Source organism: Penaeus monodon, chromosome 22, assembly GCF_015228065.2.
Source record: "Penaeus monodon isolate SGIC_2016 chromosome 22, NSTDA_Pmon_1, whole genome shotgun sequence".
Taxonomy (NCBI): Eukaryota; Metazoa; Arthropoda; class Malacostraca; order Decapoda; family Penaeidae; genus Penaeus; species Penaeus monodon.
Genome location: NC_051407.1, coordinates 37425154 through 37425488, shown reverse-complemented (window position 1 = coordinate 37425488; position 335 = coordinate 37425154). Strand labels below are relative to the sequence as shown.

General features: G+C 48.4%; 1 protein-coding gene across 1 annotated transcript in view; it reads right to left on the bottom strand.

Annotated features, from left to right (window-relative positions):
• LOC119587111 (transmembrane protein 151B-like) overlaps nucleotides 1-335 on the bottom strand; it is a gene marked incomplete in the record, with an annotated part of 49507 nt that overhangs the window by 17144 nt on the left and 32028 nt on the right. The window contains 1 exon segment of the mRNA XM_037935863.1: nucleotides 181-303. Within this exon segment, the coding sequence (XP_037791791.1) occupies nucleotides 181-303 (123 nt within the window).

The following is a 335-nucleotide window of genomic DNA, read 5'->3' as shown; positions in this document are numbered from 1 at the left end:
CTCAACACCTCCCAGAAATCATCATACACCTGCCTTACCTCGAGAAATAATTACGACCATGACAAGACTCAAATTGAATCGTCGTTGTCATATTCCCCCGACGAGCGAGCGAGTTATATATGAATGAATAAAACAGAAAAGAGTAAATAATTAGCCTGACTAAAGGACCCCACGACGTACCTGAGTCAGCCTGCACCAGGTGATGGCGGCGAGACAGAACACGATGAGTAAAGTGAGTATGAAGCACTTCCAATTAGCTGCGTGGCGGAGGGTCTCACAAACCGTCTGGCGCGCTGGCTGTTGCTGAGGCGAGAGGAGAAACAGAGGAGAGGTTA